We start from the raw sequence: 21090 nt of genomic DNA, 5'->3' as shown, positions 1-21090 counted from the left end.
ATCACTAAGTTTATGACCGCATGTACCGAAGTTATCACAGAGGAGGTGGTCAGGGCTACATGGGAAGGAAGTCGGGCTGACCAAGAGAATGAAGTTGCCTGGGTTGCGGCTCTGAATGCACGTTTAGAGAATGCAGAGTACCAGTTTGAAGGAAGTCTCATATCACTTGATCGTTCTGAATTGAAAACCGCCCAATGGGAAGATCCTGTTGTTGGGAAGGTGATCGAATTAAAGGAGAGTGGTGGAGAACTGACATCTGAGATGACGAAAACTGCTAAGGGAGGCCTAAAAAGACTGTTGTATGAGTGGAGAAAACTTTATCTTGAAGAGGGACTGCACTATCGTAAGACCAACCACAGAGCTCAACTTGTTCTTCCAGCTAAGTTTAAGCAGTTGGCATTGAAACAGTTGCACAACGACATGGGTCATGTAGGGACAGAACGAGTTCTAGACTTAGCAAGGAGGAGATTCTACTGGCCTTTTATGAAGAAGGAGATCGAGCACTATGTCACCCAGCAGTGCCGATGCGTGAAACAAAAGAAACCTGTGGTGCAGATCAGAGCTCCGATGGGGAGTCTTACCTCAAGTTGTCCACTGGATCTAGTGTCCATTGATTATTTGCACCTGGAGCGAAGTCGGGGTGGATATGAATATATTCTGGTGCTGGTGGACCATTTCACCAGATTTGCCCAGGCGTACCCGACCAGAGATAAGTCTGGAAGGACGGCGGCTGAGAGGATATTTAACGACTTTATCCCGAGATTCGGCTACCCTTGCCGACTTCATCACGACCAAGGCCGTGAATTCGAGAATCATCTCTTCGCGACTTTGCAGCGGTTAACAGGTGTCAGTAACTCCAGAACGACGCCTTATCACCCACAAGCAAACCCGGCAGAACGGTTTAATCGCACCTTGTTACAGATGTTGAGGACGCTGGAAGAGAAGGAAAAGGATCAATGGAAAGACCACCTCCCGAAGGTTGTGCACGCTTATAATTGCACTAAGCATGAATCGACGGGGTACTCTCCATTCTTCCTCCTGTATGGACGTCATCCGCGTTTGCCCGTTGACTTGTTGTTTGGTCTGAGAGCAGAGGAAGACCAATACTCACCTCGGGATTATGCAGAGAAGTGGGCACAACGGATGGCTGAAGCGTATAAACTAGCCTCGGACAACAGCAAGCAAGCGAGCGCACGGAACAAGAAATACTATGACCGGCATCTTCGAGGTGTTGTGCTGCAGCCAGGAGATCGAGTTCTGGTCCGTAACTTAAGTGAACGGGGCGGGCCTGGAAAACTAAGATCATACTGGGAGAGAACAGTGCACGTGGTCAAAGAGAGGATAGGTGATGGACCAGTCTATCAAGTGTACCCTGAGTCTAGTGGAGGTGAAAATCCAGCAGTGATACGTACCTTGCATCGGAACCTGCTCCATCTGGTTAATGACCTACCTGTAGACCCACCACCTCTTGGAGCAAATGACTCGTGTAGACCTAAGGGAAGAAAACAGAGGTTGTTAAGATCAGCAAGGGAACCTGAAGGAGCAAATTCAAGTGATTCATGTTCAGATGACAGCGAAGCTCCGAGAGCTTACTACTGGTTGCGGTCCTCTGAACAGCAGAGATCTAAGCAGAGAAGGACTATACCTGACACTTACGAAAGAGGAGGTTGGAGACGGGGAAGTGGTGAGGATGGACCTGCGAGATATGGAGAGATTGCTCGAGGGGTAGAGGAAGAATACTTACCTGAGCCAGTGACAACTCACTCCTTGACTGACTTACCTGCTGCACCAGAATCTGATGGGATGAATGATGAGATGGGAGAGATGGTACCTAGTGAGGAAGAAAGACAAATGGTTAGTCCAATGGGAAATGCTGCAGGAGATGGATATGTCAGAAGATCTAGCAGAGAACGAAAGCCCACACGGGTCTTCACTTACCCCTCATTGGGTCAGCCTAATTATGAACTGCCTACGGAGATAGGGGCTGCTCAACTTATGCAGGCACAGCAGTTACCGTATTATTCTGGGGTACAGGGGCCAGTATATGTAACTTGTGCTCACATCCCACCTACACTGCCTTATCAGATAGGGTCCTATCCTACTTTACAATCGTATGCTGCCTTTAGTGGATACTAGAGAATTAGTACCTAAAAGAAAACAGGGTGAAAACACACACACATATACATTGCGCATTGACACAGAGGTCTTTAAATTGTTTACAATGTGAGGAGAATGTTTGTGTTATTGAGAAAGATGTTTAAGATTTAAAAGGGTCAGTGTTGTTTGGAGCCATTTCTTTTGTCGGGGAGAGTGTGACACCCTGTATGTATAGTCACAGGAATAATTATTTTCTTTTGATGTGTTTGATTTATTTTATTATTTTGATGATATTGTTTCAACTACTGTGAGTATGCTCAGAGACAATTTGGTATGCTGTACTGTTGGTGCGTAATACCCTCAGCGGACATTAGGGGGAGACCATGTGCTGAGCGGAGAGTTTGAGGGTAACTTTGAGTCGCGTAGCAGAAGACGCCATTACAAGAGCGACTCGTGGCTAACAACAGCACAACTGTCTGTGTCTCTTTGTTTTAATCAAACAGAACATTTACTGCAGTACCGCCAGCCGGACGGCGGGCGTGCTACACGCGTAACGTCATCACGTGTTGTAGTAGGGGGGCCCGCCTTGATAATCCTGCTTAAGGGCCCGATGTTGGCTCGTTACGCCACTGGTCCTCCTCCATGTTTACATGTGCGTAGTGATATTGGCTTGATTTCGGCTCTGACCTACTTACATTTTCGATGCTGATTGGTTGAAAATCTAGCTCAACAGTTTTAAATGTCTCAAAACGCAGGTCAATATAGTGCGCCAATAAATTACACTTTTCTCATTAACTGCTGGATAATGCGTGGAGAACTTTTTGCTTGGATACCTTTTATTAACGTTGAACATATTGAGCAAAAGAAAAAGTAGTGCCCCGTTTGTCGGAACGAAACTGAATGATACAGCTCACGTACAGCGGCCTAATGTAGTCTGTGAGTGTACGTGAGAGTCTGGTGTGGAGTGCCCTCTGGTGGCTCTCAAGGGCACTCCAGCTGGTAACAGTTGCAATGTCATAGTTTGAAAAAGTCACATTAATTTCCAAAAGTGACCATCAATATAAATATAGAAATTTACATTCATTTTAATGCACAGATGTTTTTTAGTAAGGGTGTGTGATATTTTTCATTAGTATATCTGTATTAGATATTGATTGTTGAAAGTTACTTGATATCAGTATCATAAAGGTAAGAATATGCATATTTTTATAAAGTGTATAGTGTGATGTACTAAAAATGAGTAACAGACAGTTGAACATTGGCATTTTTGTCTTAGCTGTGATGTGTGCAAATTAACATATGTGAGTACTTGCAGTGCTTGAGTGTGTATGTTAGAGAAAACCCTAAAATCTGTGTGTGTGGATAGAGGCAGGGAAAGCTTGCAGGGGGCTGTAAATAAGGTCAAAACTGCAAATGAGTGCAGTTTTAGGTTCTCAATTGCAAAAAGGGAAGGAAAAAAAAAACAAAGAGGGAGTATACAAATGTCAGTTAATCTGACCTGTTTTTAAATGATAAAAATGATTTGCTTCTATAATAATAATAATATATCTGATTTACATCTACTGGTGTCTCACCTCGGTAACCTTAAACTGTTATAACCCAATAGCAGCAGCTGACAGAACCAGTGCATGCCAGAGGCTTTAGGTTTTAATTATTATTTTTTTTTTTTATTACGTGAATTTCTTTAAACTACATATTTTACCTGAAACCTGTGTGACTCTCCCACTGTCTTGTTTGTTTTTTTCAAATTATGCATTTGTTAAAAATTCAGTTCATCCTCCACCACTATAGAATTACAACCAATTAGAGATACGTGTCAGGTTATACTCCTGATTATAAGGCACTTCACTTGTGTATATTATGCAATGTCAAGCTTCCCATTTAAAAGCAGGGTTTTTTTGCCCATAAAACCAGGCTGATTTGGCCTATTTATTATTCCAAGTGTGACAAATAACAGACCAGCAGTTTCAAGAAAAAAAAGTGTCCGGCATTAATGACATGTCAGCAGTTTCAAGGCAGAAGTTGGCAGAGTTAATGTCGACAAAAAAAATGTGGTTGACTAAGAGATCACTGTAAAAAAAGTTGTCGGTTGCTGAACTGAATCTCTGCTGTGTATTTAATCAATCGTTAGACTAATTTATAAACTAAAAGTGTTTAACTGCTATCTACTGAACTACTTTTAATGTGTTATATTTAACATTCCAATTCTTCCAAAAAAAGGTTTGTATCAACACTGTCCACTGTCCTTTTGTGTTGCCAGTGTTTTTAAAGTGATCAGATGGGACAAATCGAAAGCACACCTTCAAAGTCACCCTAAATCAACAATGGAGGTTTGAATGTCTTCAGTTACTGTAGCAACACTTTATGTGAACTCTTTGGAAGTAGTTGGTTTTCTGCATGATTTGGTCATAAAATGTCTTTAGGATTTGTCCAGGACTTCAATAAGACATGAGAGAAGATGTGTTTTGTTCTTACTATAATTTAATGTGTATAGTGTAATGATATTAGCTCAAAGGGGAAATATTAATAATAATCCATAATTACCAATTATGATTAATTATTAATATTTGGGTCAGTTAATTTAGATTAACTTTGAGGTAAGCTAAATTAATATTACAATCACTTAATCAGTTCCAACGAACTATTTGATTATTCATTTATTCTAAGTAAAGTGTATCTTTCATGGACACTGTAAAATAATTATTTCTTAGCATGTACAGCGCTTAAAGCATGTAACAAGATCAAGATCCTAAAAGGGACTTTGTATGCAAGCAGAGACACTTAGAAACCAAATCCATATTGTGCACAAGTTTTATTAACTAACTCAGAAACATAACTAACACTAAACAAACAAACATACATACATATATACATACATACATGCATAGGTAAAGGGGGTGAGTGATGTGGAACCGGAAGCAGGATATAGAACTATGGAAAATATCTATTTAACATTGAAAAGAACCATAAGCTTATCATTTTCAGAGCACCTCATTAAATTGATACTTGCATGGTCAATTCTTGAAGTGGTTGAAGATTGGGTTCGTTGATGGGTCTGTGAGTGTCAAATGTCACTGTATAATTTGCAATCGTTTCTTCTCCGCTGGATGGAGAAGATATGCTGGACTTTCGTGGTTAGTTCGACATTGTTCTCATGGCTGAAGTGCAGATTGTGGCCTGCCAGCCCTGGGCCGGAGAGGACACGCAGAGCAAATGGTGGGAGTTGTGATGGACTTCTTCTGCATTGAATGAAGATGTGGAACTCCTGAGGTTGAGCACATGGCTGTTGTGAGTCGAGGCCTGCTGAGGCCACGCTGGACAGCACGGCACCCTGAACGTACCGAGAATGCCAAGGGCCCTATTTTAACGATCTGAAATCCAAGTATCAAGCGCAAAACGCAAGTAACTTTGTGATCTTGGGTGCTGTTGCTATACCGGCGGGATAAATGACTCTTGCGCCCGACGCAAATCTAAAATGGGTTGGTCTGAAGTAGCTTCATTATTCATTGGTGTGGTTTGGGCGTAACGTGAAATAAACCAATCAGAGCGTCATCTCATATTCCCTTTAAGAGCAGACGTGCTTGTTCTATATCGGATTCCTATTATAACGGCGGATTTGCCAGGCGCACGCCAGGAGCGGTTCACAGCCGAGGAGCGCAAGTGTCTTAGTTAACCGGCGTGCGTCCCTGGAGGGAAAAGTCCGTGGAATTTCTGGTGGGAGTTTCCTCTGTGATGACGATTTATGAGCCTTTGTCTTGAGCGTGCTCACTCGAACTGGCATGCTGAATTAATGTTTGATGAAGAAACTAAGAAAGATTCTTGTAACACTAATATGTTTCACAGCTATCTGCATATCATGTACACAATCATTTCGATCTTCCAAGTACCAACTTAGCCTATAGACGAAACATGGTATAAGTAGGGTTACATTGACCGTTGGTCCTGTAATAAAATACATAGTATCAAAGGGATAATAGTATCAACAGATAATAGTATTAAAAGACACAACACACAACAGTAAATCATTCACAAAATGTTCTGGAATGCAAGTTAATTTCATGTCAGTTCATCAATAAATGAATGCAGGAGAGTCTGTTCTAATGTGTTCTGTAGGTTTTGTAGCAGGCCCTATTCACATTGCTACTTATCTGATCATTGTCAGGGACCATCTTGTCCTGTTTGGGGGATGGGACGCAGATCCCAGAGAAGTTTGAAAGTTTTTATGGTACATGTACCAAATAATAGTGTCTGATTTGGTCTCATTCGTTACAATAGTAAGTAAATGGAACATTGGACATATTAATCACATTATATAATAAAACATTTTATGAGATATGTTTGTTTTATTTATCAGATTAAATGACGCTTTGAGACAAATCCAGTAGATGTCTGACAGAGCATCTTACCATTTTGCTCCATGACAGTATTTCTGGAATATACTATAGTACTCTTCTCTCTTCTTTTCAAGATATATTACAGGATCATTGGCATCTCTGAACAGTCTGTGTTGTTCAGTGATCATCTTGTTTGCTCTCTTAAAGATGGAAAGAACCAAATCCATGAAGAATTCATTCTTGAACTGATATCTCACTTGTCCTTCCTGATGTTCTGTTACTCTCCTCTTGATGTAATCTGTAAGTAGTTGAATGCAACAGATGTTGTATCCCATCTTTGAAATGTTAAATGACTGAATCTTTGTGTGTGTCTGCAGAGCAATATCTGTTACTAATGATCTTATCTGAGCTTCATCTTCTGGAGAAAGTGTTCGATGATATCCAATAGTTTCTTGATATGTTGTGAGAGCACTCTTTACAACATCTACAATCCCTCTTAGTTTGGACCTTTTGAAAATAACATAGTGAGAATAACTCCTCACAGTGAAAATATCCTTGTACTCCCTGCTCTCACTCCAGTGGTCTACATAAATACTTTCATAGACGTCACTGAGGATCTTTCTCACATCTCTCATAATGTCAATGTCTCTGATTGCAGGAGTGTCTCTGATGATCTTCTTCACACACTGTTCCCAAAACAAATCAAATTCTTTCTTAAGTGTTTGTTCATCATTTGTTTTGTCTTTGAGTTTTAAGGGAAGTTCTTTGCTCTTTTCATAGAGAGTGTTTTCATGATGTGTCTTCTGAGCATCAATCTTTTTCTTCTGGTCTCGCTGCTGAAGAATCTCATTTAATTTCCTCTTTGTTTCTCTCACAATATTTTCCTGACCTTCTTTGATTTTGATTTCAAATGAAGATTTCCAGTGAATCAGTATTTCTGCATCTGTGTCTTTCTCAAAGAATTCTGACATTGATTTCTCCACTTCTTCACTTGTCTTTTTCAGTTCTGTTTGAAGATCAGTTTCCTCAACTTCATGAATTATTTCAATTTCTATTTGGATGTGTAGTTTGTTTTTAGTTTCCATCATGGAATTGCAAAGACTCCAGGACCACTTGCTGTATTCAGTCTCCAGTTTCCTGTAGGCTGAAATCTCCAGAGGAGTTCTGAAGCTGAAGACGAAGCGTTCATTCAGTAAAGCCTCCCAGAGATCTTTAATACGATCTTTGAAGTGTTTCAGCTTCATTCCATGTGATTTTGAGGCATGATACATAATAGTTTTCTTTAGTTCTTGAATATTCTCACAGTAGTTTGGGTTTGGTGGTGCCATCGGTGGGCTGCCCTCCCAAAGATGAGCAAAATACTTCACATCATTCTGAACATCAAATCTAATAACATCACTAAAACACTCTGCATCACAGACTTCCTCTTTAGCAGCGAGTTTTGTCATCTTATCCAGTGTCTCCTGCAGTCGTCTCCTTCCCTCCTCATTTTTCACTCCAGCTGTGACGTCTGAGACATTCTGATGCACAAACACACAGCTGGGATTCAGTCTGACCTTCTTCATCCTCAGGAAGGCCTGAACAACAATCTGAAGAACGTCCTGCATCTCAGCTGGGCTTTCACCAAAGATATTGATCAAAGTTAAATCTGCAAGACCAACAACAAATGTGGCCAATTCATTGTCATGATGTCTTGTTGATCTTCCAGCCAGTTCTAGAGCACGAAGACCCTCAGTGTCAACAACCAGAATATAGTCAAAGTTCATCTGTGTTTTCATCTCGTCTGAGACTCTGACCAGCTGCATGAAAGCTCCTCTGGTGCACCTGCCAGCACTGACGGCAAACTGGAGTCCAAACATGGCATTTAACATGGTGGATTTCCCAGAGCTCTGAATCCCTAAAACTGACAGCACAAAGACCCTCTGATCTCCCAGTTTCTGGAGGAGTTTATCTAGAACAGCAGAGATCCAGATCACAGGAACATGAGCAGCATCTCCATCCATCAGCTCCAGTGGAAATCCAGAGATCATCATCTCTGCTGCAAGACTCGGGAGAGAAGAGAAGTCAAACTGCAGATCTTTCTTGTTCTTCTTCACAGATGAACATGATTCATAGATCTGACCGATCTCCCTCATGATGTGCTCCAAACCAAAGGCTGCAGCTTGAAGATCCTCAGATATTCTCTCAAGTTCTGCTTGTTCAGCTTTGAGTTGTTCAGATTCATCATGATTCTCTTTCATTTTTAAGACTGCTGACCATTTTTCATTACACTTATGATGTAGATCAGAAAGGTCAGCTGAGATATATTCATCCATGATGATTCCGAGCCATTTAATGAAATAGATCTTATCTCCAGTATCTGTGTTCATTTCTTTAATGAAGAACTTCATAAACTCACTGATGTTAGATTCATGCTGCTGTTCACGGATATTCTTCATCTCTGTTCGTTTTTTACTGATGTCCATTTCTGTCTCATATGCTCGAGGTCGATGTAGTTCTTTATTCTTCTGACTCCACTGACGCCACAGTTTCCCCTGATGAGGCAGAAATGATTCTTTGATTTCTGTCAGATCTTTCTTCTCCAGTAAACTCATCATCTGCTGTGCTGCTTCTCTTCCTCTCCTGCAGTCATCATCATCTTCCTCATCTACTCTGATGTCTGAGTGTTTGGACAAATCTTCAAGTTTGAAAGTAGAAGATGATTCTGAAGATGAGAGACAAATATTTATAGCTATTCTGAGTTCTTCAGATACATCCGATTGATTTCTGTCTTTCAGACCAATCTTGTATTTTCCTTTCCGTGTCTCAATGAGAGTTGAAACATCCTCAGTAAAAAGACAAATAAGTGGCTTTGAGTCCTTGTAGAGTTTTTGAACTTTTATTAAGCTTGTGTCATTCCTCTGAAGTTGTGGTAGAAGAACAACATTAACTGAGGCCATTTCAGTGAGGATCTGCAGCTGTTTCTCATGTTCTCCTGCATCACCGTGTAGATTACAGAACGCAACACAGTCCGTGAATTTATCCGTGTTTCTCCCAGAGGGGCAGAACCAGGCGATCTCCACCACTCCATCCATCAGGACTCTGGTTCTGCTGCTGCCTGGGTAGTTCCTGTGGAAGAACGTGTTGTGTTTCTCATTGATCAGACTGTTCATCAGCTGAGACTTGGATGAAGACACAGAGCCAAACCTGAAGAAAGACACCATTGGAGTTTTTGTCTTGTAGACTGATTGGATTTGACTGATGATTTCATTGTTGGTGTTTCTCCTCTTCCAGCTCTTGTTGATTTGTCTGAATGTCCAGAGAGGAAACTCAATCTGGTGTGTGACTGGATCAGGAACAAGCAGAGGCAGAGCGTACTGACACTGGGACAGTTTAGTGACCATCAGCTGCTTCAGGAAACCATCAGCACAATGAAACACGGCCATCTGAACATCCATCGGGTGAATGCACTCAGATTGACTGATTCCTTTGTTAAAGAAAGCATTGAAAATATTACTCTCATCTTCAGAAGAGTCATTGTCTCTTTGTGGAGCGTGATCTTCCTGATTGGTCTCTCTAGTTTTAATGTATCTTGCCCTGTAGTCCATCATCAGTAGTTTTTGTATGAAAGTCTGAACCAGCTCCTCTTCAGCACAAGACTCATGGGACTGTAATAAATGTGCAGATATCTGAAGAACATAAGCAGCTCTCAGTTTATTGTGGCGCTTGTGAAGATGAAGTATCTGAAATAGAAGTGCTGTGACTCCTGTTCCAATGTCTTTGTTTTCTCCCTGTTTAAAACACAATGAAACAGTAAACTAAAACAAAAAATAAATGTATTATCATAAATAAAACAATAATACATGTTTTATTCAGGGTTTTTAGATCTTTAAAGTGTGAAATATATGAAAATATTTATTCAGATAGTTATGAATAAATAGAGTCTCTGATATTTCTCCCTCACTTCCTCCTCTGAGAGCTGAGTGTTGAACAGAGCTGGAAGCTCCACCAGACTGAGCACACGACCATGAAGCTCCACGTCTGATCTTCTGTCTTTCTGCTGCAGGATCTGCACTGATATAGAGGATTTTAATGTGCCGTCGCTCCCACACACAACCAGATTCAGCTTATCTCCCTCTGAAACTGATAGAGGAAGAATAAAATGAAAACACCTCTTATTATAGTTAATTTATCACAACAAATATCATCATAATATTTTCAAACTCACATCTTTCTGTGGCATGTTGAGTCATTAAGAAATACTGTGAAGCTTCAGCACAAACCAGGTGCCGTCCATCATTCATTTGCACAATGTCCTCAAACGTCTGCAGAAGATCATCAGGAGAGCTGCTTCTCTGAAGACTGAAGTGTCTGTTGCAGCATTTCTGAATGATTTTCTGTAGGATGTCATTGGTTTCAGTCAGCTCTTGTGTGGTGAGTACCATGGTGTGTTGATAAACCCGCTCAGAGAAAGAGTCCAGCACTTTCTCCACACACTCTTGATCTTCTGCTGAACACTGATCATGTTTGAGGAGCAGAACGATCACATGAGGTCCTGGATCAGACAGATACACACACTCTCTCACTGTCTGTGTGATCTGACGGAGAGACAGATGTGTGTGGAGCAGCTGAGGACTGTTGATGATGGTCACATGTCTGTTCTTCAGTCTTCCTCCGACTCTCTCTACAACATCTGGAGGAGCTTCACTGTCAAACGCTGCTCGCCCCAACAGGAAGTTTCCCACTCGACTGTTTTCTGACACACTCTTTCCCAGCAGAACAATCCTCACTGCAAAGAGTGAAATCAGACATTTAATATTCACAATCCTCACATCATACAATGACAAAATCACAGATCAAGATAACCAGAATCACATATAGTTCACCTAACTCATAAATTGGACTCTATATGAGGTTCAGTGATTCAGGTCTAATGATTGTGAAATAATGATTATGTTAAATCACAACCAACACCATCAGATCATCTTTTCTATTTGTTCATCTGGCTGTTATAACTCATGTACAGCAGCCGAACAAAACTTAAAGTAAATGATTTAAGGGTCAAGAGCCCAACTAAAACACACACTGATCTCCACAATGGTGACTTTAATTATGGTTTTCTCCTTCAGTGATTCTGCTTGTTAACATCAGGTGTCTTCAATGTTGGCAATAAAAGATATTTTGTACATTTTACTCATTTTAAATGGTTACCTTTAAAGGAATTCATTTGATTAATTATTACTCAATTCTAATTTGTTAAATTTAATTAATAATATTGTTTGTAATCTGTTGCCTCATTTTTATTAATTAGATATCAATAAAATCAATGTATTCTTTTTTACAGTGTACTAAAGCACTACTAAAACATACTAATGTTTTGCATAACTACACAAATATTTTGTTTATTTCCCCCAAATAAATGAGTATGTGTTCGCTTTTGTCACTACCAAAACAATGATGCATATAGTGACTGTTTCGGTAGTGACAATTTTAAGATACTTTTGAGCCTAGCTCAAAGATGATAACCAGCACATGGCTACCTAGCACAGTTCTGAACATTTGTACACACACATAAAAACTCAATTTTATGGATATACACACAAAAAAGTTAATGCAGTTGCAAAGTTGCTTAACTGCAGAAAACAAGGTGTTTGGTAGTGATGGCCCCTAAAGTTTCACACAGATTTTCAGACTTTTGAACACATTTCCCTCAACATGATACTATCTATAATGAAAGAGAGGCTATGAGAGAGAGGGAAACAGAAATATTTCATGATCAAAAATGTAGGGGTGTGGTTAAAATCAGTCTCAGCTAATGGACTAAAACACACACTGTTTTAGTAGTGACATGAAAATGTGGAATACATTTTTTTCATAAAGTTTCATGATTTAAAAATAAAATTTAGGGGTTAAGGGTTCAGGACAGCCACCTCCCAATTGAAAGTACCCTGGTTCTGGTAAGGGGCTAATTACTTGTGTTTTGATAGGGATAAATAGCCCATAATTTTGACACACTCTTCATGCATTTACTGTATGTAGATAAAGACTTACTCATAGGAGGTTCACTTTTGCTGTGTCTCCTGCGAGGAGGATTGTGGGCAACAATCACTGTATTCAAACAAAAGTCTTGCATTATATTTGACTCATTCACAGTAATTGTATGAAAATTTTCTTGATTAATTATCATCCCTCTGATTCTCACCAGTGGTTGACATTTTGATATTATGTTTTCTCCTCCATCTCTCTCTTTAGTCTTCAGTCGATCATCTTCCCTGGTTTCTCAGGTCTGCCTGATCATCATCCTGTAAGAGATTCATCACAGTCATGAGACTCAGAAAATGTCCAATGGACATCTGCACATCTGTGGTTGGATGTGAGCAGATAAAATTAGGGACTTCTGACATGTGATGTCTGTCTCTTCATCGTCCTGTGAGAGATTTCAGGGATTTTCAAACAATAACACCGTCTTTGTTCATTAGTTCGGACAATGTAAATATCCACCACTTTTCTGTAGTTTTGTGTATGTTGTTGCTGTTCAGTTTTCTATTCAACTATGAATCTCAACCAGTAGAACATGAAGCTCTTCCTGAAAAGCTGCAGTGGGTCACAGGCAGAGTTGTATAGTCCAGGGGTCAGAAAGTAGAAGTCCTGCCATAGTTTATTCCACCCATGAACTCAGTCAGCTGATTACACTAATTAGTTATCTCTCCTGTCTGAATTAGCAAATCCAGGTGATTGGAACAAAATACTGAGAAGGACTTTTACTTTCTGAACCTGGACTTTACACCTCTGACTACATGTCAGCCAAGAGTAAATAAATAAACCAGAACTGGACCTTATCTGAGCCACAAAATCTGTGTATATTAAATATGGAGTCATCTCAGCCTTAATAAGTTAACAAGCAGAATCACTGAAGGAAAGAAGAGAACAGAAAAAGAGACGAGCAGAAACACAAGAACTACAACTGACTTCAGACACAGTCTAATATTTAATCAACTGAAGAGAAAAGAAGACATTAAATCTGTGAAGATCTCAGCAGAGGAGGATTAAACAACTCCACAAACAGCATTACCAGCTTCACTTATTACTAACCAGACTGACTTTATTTCTGTCAGACGTCTACAGAAGTTTTATTGAGAATTACCAGAGGTTTAACTCTAATGTGTTTCATTTGAGGTCACCATAACAGTGATTAGTGCTTCCATTAGTTGGGTTCTTAACTCTGATTATATCTTTCGCATTTTCTGGCAGCTGTGACAGTGTGTTTGTTAAACACATTTGCAGCAGCAAAGAAAGCTAAAGTGAACTGATATCAGGTGATGATGGTTTTATAATCATCATGAAGTATCCTGCTCCACTGACGCTTTTCAAATCTAACAATTGTGTTCCATTAATATTTTCACATTACAAACCCTGTGTTACTGTAGAATGAGATCCAGTAATATTATGTTATTTACACATCCACATTTTTTTCAAAACACAAACCCTGTATTACTGAAGCATGAGATACAGCAGTACTATAGGTATCAGTTTGAAGAATTTTATAAACTTGAGCATTAAACCTTAATCTACTATGACAAACATCAACAATCAGCGTATTAATCTCAACAATGGTGACAATCAAAAGTACCTTGCTGCAATGCATGCTGGGTACCAGCATAATACAAAACTCCCAGCATGCATTGCAACATGAATAAATTATGCAGCTGAATTGTCCTATTATTTTGTTTAATTTAAATATTTGTTTTTAGTTTTTGCTGTTGTTTTTTTAGTGACATTTAGTAGCTTTTTTGTAATGTTCAGAATTGATCAGTTTATCTGAATATTTTTGATTGTCACCATTGTTGAGACACATACGCTGATTGTTGATAAGTGTGTGTCACATGATAGGTAAAAAAACAAGTTTGTTAAAATATTTCAACTGATAGGTATAGTTCTGCTTGATCTCATGCTGCAGTAACACAGGGTTTATGATATATATATATATATATTATACAAAATAATTTTATTATACATATTTCATCAGTAATTCAGGCAATAGAATCATGATTACATAACCATTACCAGGTTACTAACATCACCTGCCTCGATTAAATTTAGCTTTCTTTGCTGCTGCAAATGTGTTTGATAGACACATTGTCACAGCAGTCAAAAGAGACAATAAACTTAATAAGAGTTAAGAGCCCAACTAATGGAAACGCTAATCACTGTTATGGTAACTTCAAATTAAACATCTCAATAAGGAGTTCTAACAGAAATAAAGTCAGTCTGGTTAGTAATAAGTGAAGCTGGTAATGCTGTTTGTGGAGTTGTTTAATCCTCCTCTGCTGAGATCTTCACAGATTTAATGTCTTCTTTTCTCTTCAGTTGATTTCATCTAAGGCTGTGGCTGAAGTCAGTTGTAGTTCTTGTGTTTCTGCTCGTCTCTTTTTCTGTTCTCTTCAGAGGTGTAAAGTCCAGGTTCAGAAAGTAAAAGTCCTGCTCAGAATTTCGTTCCAATCACCTGGATTTCTGACCCCTGGACTATACAACTCTGGTCACAGGTTTGATTCCCACTGAACAAACACACACTGATAACACTCTCATATAGGACAGAAATAAGCCACTCTTTTAATAGCAAAAGATTGAACTTAATTACACATCAGCAAATATTCATGCATCTCAACACTGATCACAGTCTTTTACACACAGATTTACACACTGATTCGTTTCTGTGAAAGAAGTGAAAGTGAAACTCTCTGATGTCCCTGTCTGTTCAGTTAATTAAATTCATGAGTAAAATAAACTCATATTTTAGTGCATTTCATACTTACATTTCTTATTACATGCAGAGTATTTATAAGAAAGTGTCATACCTGTAGTCTTCATTATGCTCATGTGTTTAGTTCCCTGTTGTCATCTTGAGAGCAGGAAGTGATCTGTATGTGTGGGTGGAGTCAGTGACCTTACAAACCTGTCTTTCAGGTAGTAAAAGTTCTACAATTCATGTAAGAATGATTCTCTTAATGTGAATGAAGCACAATGACATCAGAAGATTACCATAAACAAACTATATGCATAATAAAACAGAGTACATTATTTACACAGCAAAAACTCCAGTGTTAAATTAACACTCCTGGGAGTGTATATGAGTCCACACTCAAAAGTGTAAAGTGTTAAAATATGAGTGTTAAATTAACACTCAAGAGTGTTAAAGTTAATGTGATAATTAAGTGATTAGTTTAGTGATGATTGATCATTATTGAAGACACGTGTTGTTAACAAGCAGAATCACTGAAGGAGGAAATCACTAATTGTAAGTTACCATTAAGGTGATGGGTGTTTGCTTTAGTTGGGCTCTTGACCCTTATGTGTTTACTTTAAATTTTGCTTGTCTGCTGTTATTGATTTATAACAGTCAGATGAACAAAGAGACAATGTGCTCTGATGGTGTTGGTTATGTTTTGACATAATCATATTGTGATCTGAAAAACAAAACTTATTGAGATGGCTTAACTTGTTAAGTACAGCAGCTCTGTGATTCTACAGCATGTGATTTTCAGTATTTTTCATATAATCCAAAAATATTTCATAATCATTGTTCTGATCAAAAGACTTTCAAATGAATTTATTTAGAAACACAGACATCAATAATCAGCCTGTGAATCTCAACAATGGTGACAATAATAAAGCATGTTGCAGTGGCTGCCACCAATCACAACTCATTAATAGTTCCCATCTTGCATTGCGGTATGAATAAATTATGATCTGAATTGTCTATGTAATTTACTTTTCCTAATTGAATATTCTGCTCGTCACCATTGTTGAGATGCATAGACTGAATCTTGAATTCTGCGTGTGCCTAAAAGAAAGATTTTTTTTTTTTTCAAAACAACTTTTAAGAAATCCTTTGTATTATATCTAAAATTCTGGATATTTATGCAGATTCACAGTTGTGCTGTAATCAACAACATAATTCTAAGTCAGAAATAAGGATCTTAATGAGTTCAGTGATCAAGTTCAAATGATGATTGTCATAATATAACCAACACCATCAGATCACTTTTTTTCTTTGTTCATCTGGCAGTTATGACTCAGATACAGCAGCCAAACAAAACCTAAAGTAAATGTATAAGGGTCAAGAGCCCAACTAAAGCAAACACCCATCACCATAACGGTGGCTTACAATTTGTGATTTTCTCCTTCAGTGATTCTGCTTGTTAACATCAGGTGTCTTCAATAATGATCAATCATTACTAAATTAATCACTTAATTAGCTCATTAACTTTAACACTCTTGAGTGTTAATTTAACACTCATATTTTAACACTTTACACCAGGGATAGGCAACTCCGGTCCTGGAGGGCCACTGTCCTGCAGAGTTTAGCTTCAGCCCTGATAAAAACTCACCTGCCTGTATCTATCTAGTAATCCTGAAAACACTGATTGCCTTGTTCAGGTGTGTTTAATTAGGGTTGGAGCTAAACTCTGCAGGACAGTGGCCCTCCAGGACCGGAGTTGCCTATCCCTGCTTTACACTCTTGAGTGTGGACTCATATACACTCCCAGGAGTGTTAATTTAACACTGGAGTTTTTGCTGTGCTGTTAGAGAACTTAACAGAGACATTCTAACTGACTCACTATTATGTGTATGTTGTGTACTGTATGTACTGTATATTTGACAGGTGTTTTTTTCTCAACAGGTTTATCATGAGGTCTCCTTTATCATGTAACTTTGGTCACACTTTAGATTAGGGTCCAATTCTCACTATTAACCAACTATTAACTACTTAATAAACTCCTAATTACTGCTTATTAATATTTAGTAAGGTAGTTGTTATGTTCAGGTATTGGGTCATAATATGATCATGCAGAAGAAGGCATTAAAATGTGCTTTATATGTACTAATAAACAGCCAATATCCTAGTAATATGCATGCTAATAAACAACTAGTTAATAGTTAGAATTAGGCCCTATACTAAAGTGTTACCACGACTTTAATACTATAATATCCAATGTGTTTGTGGACAGTATCATTATTTCCATGTGATATTTTCCAAAAATGAAAGAGTAAATAGTTATGTAAATGTGAACACTGTCCTCTTGTGGTGAGACTGTAGAACTGCAGCTTTAGATTTTACAGTAGAAAAGACTGCAGTTACACACTTTTATTCACTTATCAAGTCATAATAAGTCATAATGTTTGTTTGATTCACAGCCATACATCTGTGCAGTTTATGTGGGTCAAAAGTATTAACTTAATAGATAATGGTACATTGATAGATATATTTGATTTATTTAAGTTAATTTTAAATTGCATGAACTGTAATGCACCATTACATGCTTACATTGTATGTAGAAGTCACAAAAAAAAATCAGTATGTCCTGGGCATTATTTTAGTTATGCAGTGCGCATACATCAATGTTACATGGTTGATTTATGTAAACCTGCAAATGGCATGCATATGCATCAGTTATGCTCATATTGAAGGAATCTTGAGTTAAATCAACGTATCACGTACAGAGGACCTGAACCAGAACAGATGCGAGCTGTTTTATACGAAAGCTTGTTTCTCAGGACGCTCCTTATTAATATTAATCATGATGTCTGCCTTTTCCCAAAGTATAGATGAAATTACCAAACTAGAAACAAAGGCATCATTCTATTAGCCTGGCTGCGCCCTCCTACGCACTTCCGCTCAATTTCATTTTCCTTCAGTACTACGTCTGGGACTGCTGTATATTGACCACCAGCATCCACCAGATGCGGAACGGATGTGGAACGGCTCCGCTGCGTGACAGCTCCGTGTTCCGTCGTCTGTCAATACCCACAAGGTCCGGATTTGTTGCGGAACGGCTGCGGTCATGACTGACAGCTGAAGTCACAAGGACCCACGAGATCTCGCAAATTCACGTATGATCGCGCGATATAAGTGCTGAATTGCTGCGGAGCTCTCCGGCATCCGGCAAAAATAGAAGCTCTGCGTATCTGCTCCGGAGGGCTGCGGATCGCCGGAGTCGGAACGCAGCTGTACCGCATTCAGTGGAAATACACTCATTGACTTTAATGGAAACCTATTGACTCCGCCGCCGTGCCGGAGCCGTAACGCAGCCGGTGGAAATTGGGGGTTAGGTTTCCAGAAATAAATTTTTTGTAGGACCAATCAGCGAACAGAGGGAGTGGCTGAGAACGATGACGTTGATGTGATCACACACATGACTGGCGTCGGCCAATAGTGTGACGTACAACACAGACGCGCTGCTCTATCAAACTACGTGATAAGACTCGAGGCACAGAGAGAAGGAAATGAATAGTGGAATAAAGTCGTTATTTTTGTTTGTTTTTGCGCACAAAAAGTATTCTCGTTGCTTTATAAACTTTATAAAAGACAGACATCTTATTCTAAACATAATCCTCTGATCATTCGGACTTGTTGTTTCCGGCCGGTTTCGGCGCATGACATTACGTTACGACCACACGTTAGCGATTGGCTATGGCAGATCCTGAGTGACTCTGGGCAGATCCAATAGTTTTGAACTTTAGCAGAGAACCCGCCTACAAGGAAGTAAACGTTTCTCAATGGAGAGAGGCCAGACTCTCTGTACAAATGAAATGTACGAGAGTCTGGGAGAACCAGGCTATCATTCTATAATCTGATCAGAAAATTATTTAAATGTTTTCTTTAATACATTAGTTAATATGACCTGTTTTTAAATGATCAAAATGATTTGTCTTTACATGGTTTTGCTTCTATAATAATAATTGTGGTGGCCTTTACCCCTTCATCTGATACACTTACATATATCATTATTTATTTACTAATTATATGTAATAATATGAAATTAAAGGAACAAAATTGTTTATTTTTATGAGTAATGAGTAAAATTTAATTTGTGTTCAGAATGTTACAAAACTAGTACTTAATAAAATATAAAAAGTTACTTGGGCACTTCAGTTATCAGATTATAGGTCCTAGTAATACGCTCTGGTCTGTTAGTAAAAGCCATGTCAATGAGCGTTTTTGTTTGCCGAGTAATCCTCGTAGGCCCTTTAATCATTTGTACATAATCAAATTTAGTCATTATAGTTTTTAATTTTAGTCTACAAACCTTATCAGACCAATTGATATTGAAGTCACCATACCATATTGTCTCTCTATGAACCTCAAGCTGTTTTGCTACCTTACTCAGCTCATCATAAAAAGACACATTATGAGAAGGTGGGTTATAGAGGACTACAATATTAAAGTTCATTGATGTTGATAGAGTTACATTAAGAGCAAGGCATTCGAGGGGGGTGTTAAGTTCTACTACGTGACATTTAAATATATCTCTGATGTAGATTAGCACGCCTCCCCCCTTCCCAGAGTTTCTGTCCTTTCTGTAGCATTGATATCCAGAAACGTTGATCATGTTTGTTGAAATATTGTTGTGCAACCAGGTTTCCGTCAAACAAATATAGTCCAAGTTGGAGTCCAGGAGAAGCGCTGAGATCTGATCCCTTTTGGAGATTAGACTGCGGATGTTTAATTGTCCTCCTAGTATTCCTTTTGGTTTGCTCACAGGTTCCCAGAGCACTCTGGCATGATTGACCGTTTGAAAGAAAAGATGTTCTTTTTGCTTTTGCGTAGCACGACTGGCCATATTGGAGCGCGTTTGTAGCGTCTTGCACGCCCCTCCATTAGCACGCCTCGCTGCCCCACTGTATACCGATTGAAAGTCATCCCGCGCGGTTCTACATCTACGTAAAACAATAATCGGCGCGGTCTGCATAATCTCAGCACCCGCGCATGAGTCTATCAAAGAGAATGACTCACCGGTCAGGCTGCAATCCATTGTACACAGGCGGCTAAGATCAATAGCGGTGCGCTCCTCGGCTTGACGCTGCTCCTGTAGTTCCTGGCTCAGAGCCAACAGCTGAGCGGGCCAGGGCTCTGCTCCGCAGGGCTCCAGTGTGTGCAGGGGCGGTGCCTCCACGTATTCACCAGCCCCTAGCCCCACCTGCTCCACAGAGCTAGCCTGCTTCTCCTGCAAACTTGGGCCAGGATTTAGGTGTATATCCCCAGCTAAAAGCATAAGCATCAGTAGTATTTTGGATGATTGTGCTTTGCCCTGCTGAGATGTTGCCTTTTTGCCCTTGTTGTCCTTGCTCCTGTTGCTCTTCCACCAGAATGACGACCAGATGGAATACAGAGTGTTGTGTCCATACCCAAACATATAGAGCTTAGTTTGTTCACCATAGAATAAGCCATCTGAGATACCCTTATAAGATGAAATCTTGGTACTCCAAACACAGAACAACAATAATAAAAGTGATAAAACACAAAAGGCTTGAGTGGAGCCCAACAAACCACCCCTGCCTTTGGCAGCCATCTTGTATATCCTCCACCACTGTAGAATTGCAGCTGGTTCAGAGTGAACTGGTGAAAACGGTGCGCCGGTATGAAGACAATCGAAGGACAGATAGAAGAGAGGGGCCACTGGGGGAGTAAAGCAGAGTTTATTTTAACTGTGGCAGGAAATGTGGTCGGACTGGGGAACGTGTGGAGGTTTCCTTACCTCTGCTACAAGTACGGAGGAGGTATGAGGCAGCAATAGGGTATTTCATTCAATTATTTTTATATATTTAACAGCACACTGTATTATCATTCTGTCAGAGGTATTTTAATAATGTTTTATTGTTCTCAGGTGCGTTCCTGATA

The 21090-nt window shown here is 39.3% G+C and overlaps 1 protein-coding gene across 1 annotated transcript; it reads right to left on the bottom strand.

The window, feature by feature from the left end:
• Window positions 1-4897: 4897 nt before the first annotated feature.
• Window positions 4898-15318, bottom strand: LOC307164205 (interferon-induced very large GTPase 1-like). Its single transcript, XM_079880709.1, has 5 exons — window positions 15266-15318; window positions 12613-12712; window positions 12462-12518; window positions 10639-11199; window positions 4898-10553 (listed from the first exon to the last, which is right to left on the bottom strand). The coding sequence occupies exon 5, from the start codon at window positions 10019-10021 to the stop codon at window positions 6500-6502; it is 3522 nt and encodes a 1173-aa protein (XP_079736835.1). The 5' UTR covers window positions 10022-10553; window positions 10639-11199; window positions 12462-12518; window positions 12613-12712; window positions 15266-15318; the 3' UTR covers window positions 4898-6499.
• Between the last annotated feature and the right edge of the window lie 5772 nt (window positions 15319-21090).

The sequence above is a fragment of the Squalius cephalus genome (assembly GCF_949319135.1).
Source record: "Squalius cephalus genome assembly, chromosome: 1".
NCBI lineage: Eukaryota > Metazoa > Chordata > Actinopteri > Cypriniformes > Leuciscidae > Squalius > Squalius cephalus.
The sequence above is the reverse complement of the archived record's forward strand: the minus strand, read 5'-3'. Positions and strand labels throughout refer to the sequence as shown.

Coding starts and splice junctions, on each gene's coding strand:
- LOC307164205 (XM_079880709.1), bottom strand. CDS start 10,021: ATGATGGACTACAGGGCAAGATACATTAAAACTAGAGAGACCAATCAG.